Source organism: Oncorhynchus masou, chromosome 2, assembly GCF_036934945.1.
Source record: "Oncorhynchus masou masou isolate Uvic2021 chromosome 2, UVic_Omas_1.1, whole genome shotgun sequence".
Classification (NCBI taxonomy): Eukaryota; Metazoa; Chordata; class Actinopteri; order Salmoniformes; family Salmonidae; genus Oncorhynchus; species Oncorhynchus masou.
Window position 1 is genome coordinate 6,449,979 of NC_088213.1, and position 1,252 is coordinate 6,451,230.

A 1,252-nucleotide genomic window follows, 5' to 3' on the forward strand; every position below is an offset into this window, starting at 1 on the left:
TCTCTCTCTGTCTCTGTCTCTGTCTGTCTCATCTCGTCTGTCTCTCTCTCTCTCTCTGTCTCTCTCTCTCTGTCTCTGTCTCTGTCTCATCTCGTCTGTCTCTCTCTGTCTTTCTCTCTCTCTCTGTCTCTCTCTCTCTCTCTCTGTCTCTCTCTCTGTCTCTCTCTCTGTCTCTCTCTCTGTCTCATCTCGTCTGTCTCTCTCTCTCTGTCTCTCTCTCTGTCTCATCTGTCTGTCTCGTCTCTCTGTCTCTTCAGGAATGGGGAGCTGTGTGGTACCACCACCTCCTCTGCCTACTCCTACACCCTGGAGAGACACGTGTGTCTGGGCTTTGTCTCTCCGCCCTCCCTGGACGGCTCCCCTGCCGCGGTGACCCCAGACTTCATCAACAGGGGAGATTACGAGGTGGATATAGCAGGACAGAGATACCCAGCCAAGGCAAAGCTGTACCCCTTCAGCTCTCTGTTCGCCCAGCAGAGACGACGCAAAGATGAGATGGAGCTCAGTAACTTTCAGGGCAAATGAGGAGGAGGAGGAAGGAATGTAGGATCAAAGAAGAGGGGTCTGAGTGAAGGGTGAACTCTCCAGACATGACCCTTTAACCTTTTTGTCGCTCCACCCTTCTGGTGCCGATCTGTTTTCTGTCTCTCGCTCCACCCTTCTGGTGCCGATCTGTTCTCTGCCTCTCGCTCCACCCTTCTGGTGCCGATCTGTTCTCTGTCTCTCGCTCCATCCTTCTGGTGCCGATCTGTTCTCTGTCTCTCGCTCCATCCTTCTGGTGCCGATCTGTTTTCTGCCTCTCGCTCCCACACTGAAGGGACGTACCGTTTAACGCACAATCAATCCCCTGCCCCCCCATCCCTCTCTCCCCTTCTCTTTCATAGTGCAATATCTACAAGATACCAAAAACTCCAGAGTTGTCTGTCTGTCAGGACTGCCCCCCCCCCCCCCCCAGGTCCAGAGTTGTCTGTCTGTCAGGACTGGCCCCCACAGGTCCAGAGTTGTCTGTCTGTCAGGACTGGCCCCCCCAGGTCCAGAGTTGTCTGTCAGGACTGGCCCCCCCAGGTCCAGAGTTGTCTGTCTGTCAGGACTGCCCCCCCCCCAAGGTCCAGAGTTGTCTGTCTGTCAGGACTGGCCCCCCCCAGGTCCAGAGTTGTCTGTCTGTCAGGACTGGCCCCCCAGGTCCAGAGTTGTCTGTCTGTCAGGACTGGCCCCCCCAGGTCCAGAGTTGTCTGTCTGTCAGGACTGGCCC

At 56.0% G+C, this 1,252-nt stretch overlaps 1 protein-coding gene across 1 annotated transcript in view; it reads left to right on the forward strand.

The window, feature by feature from the left end:
- The window catches only part of LOC135554633 (pyruvate dehydrogenase phosphatase regulatory subunit, mitochondrial-like), a 61,582-nt gene extending 60,542 nt beyond the window's left edge, over positions 1 to 1,040 (forward strand). The window contains exon 18 of the mRNA XM_064987043.1: positions 258 to 1,040. Within this exon, the coding sequence (XP_064843115.1) occupies positions 258 to 525 (268 nt within the window). The 3' untranslated portion in view covers positions 526 to 1,040. The remainder of the gene's footprint in view (positions 1 to 257) is intronic.
- Positions 1,041 to 1,252: the final 212 nt, after the last annotated feature.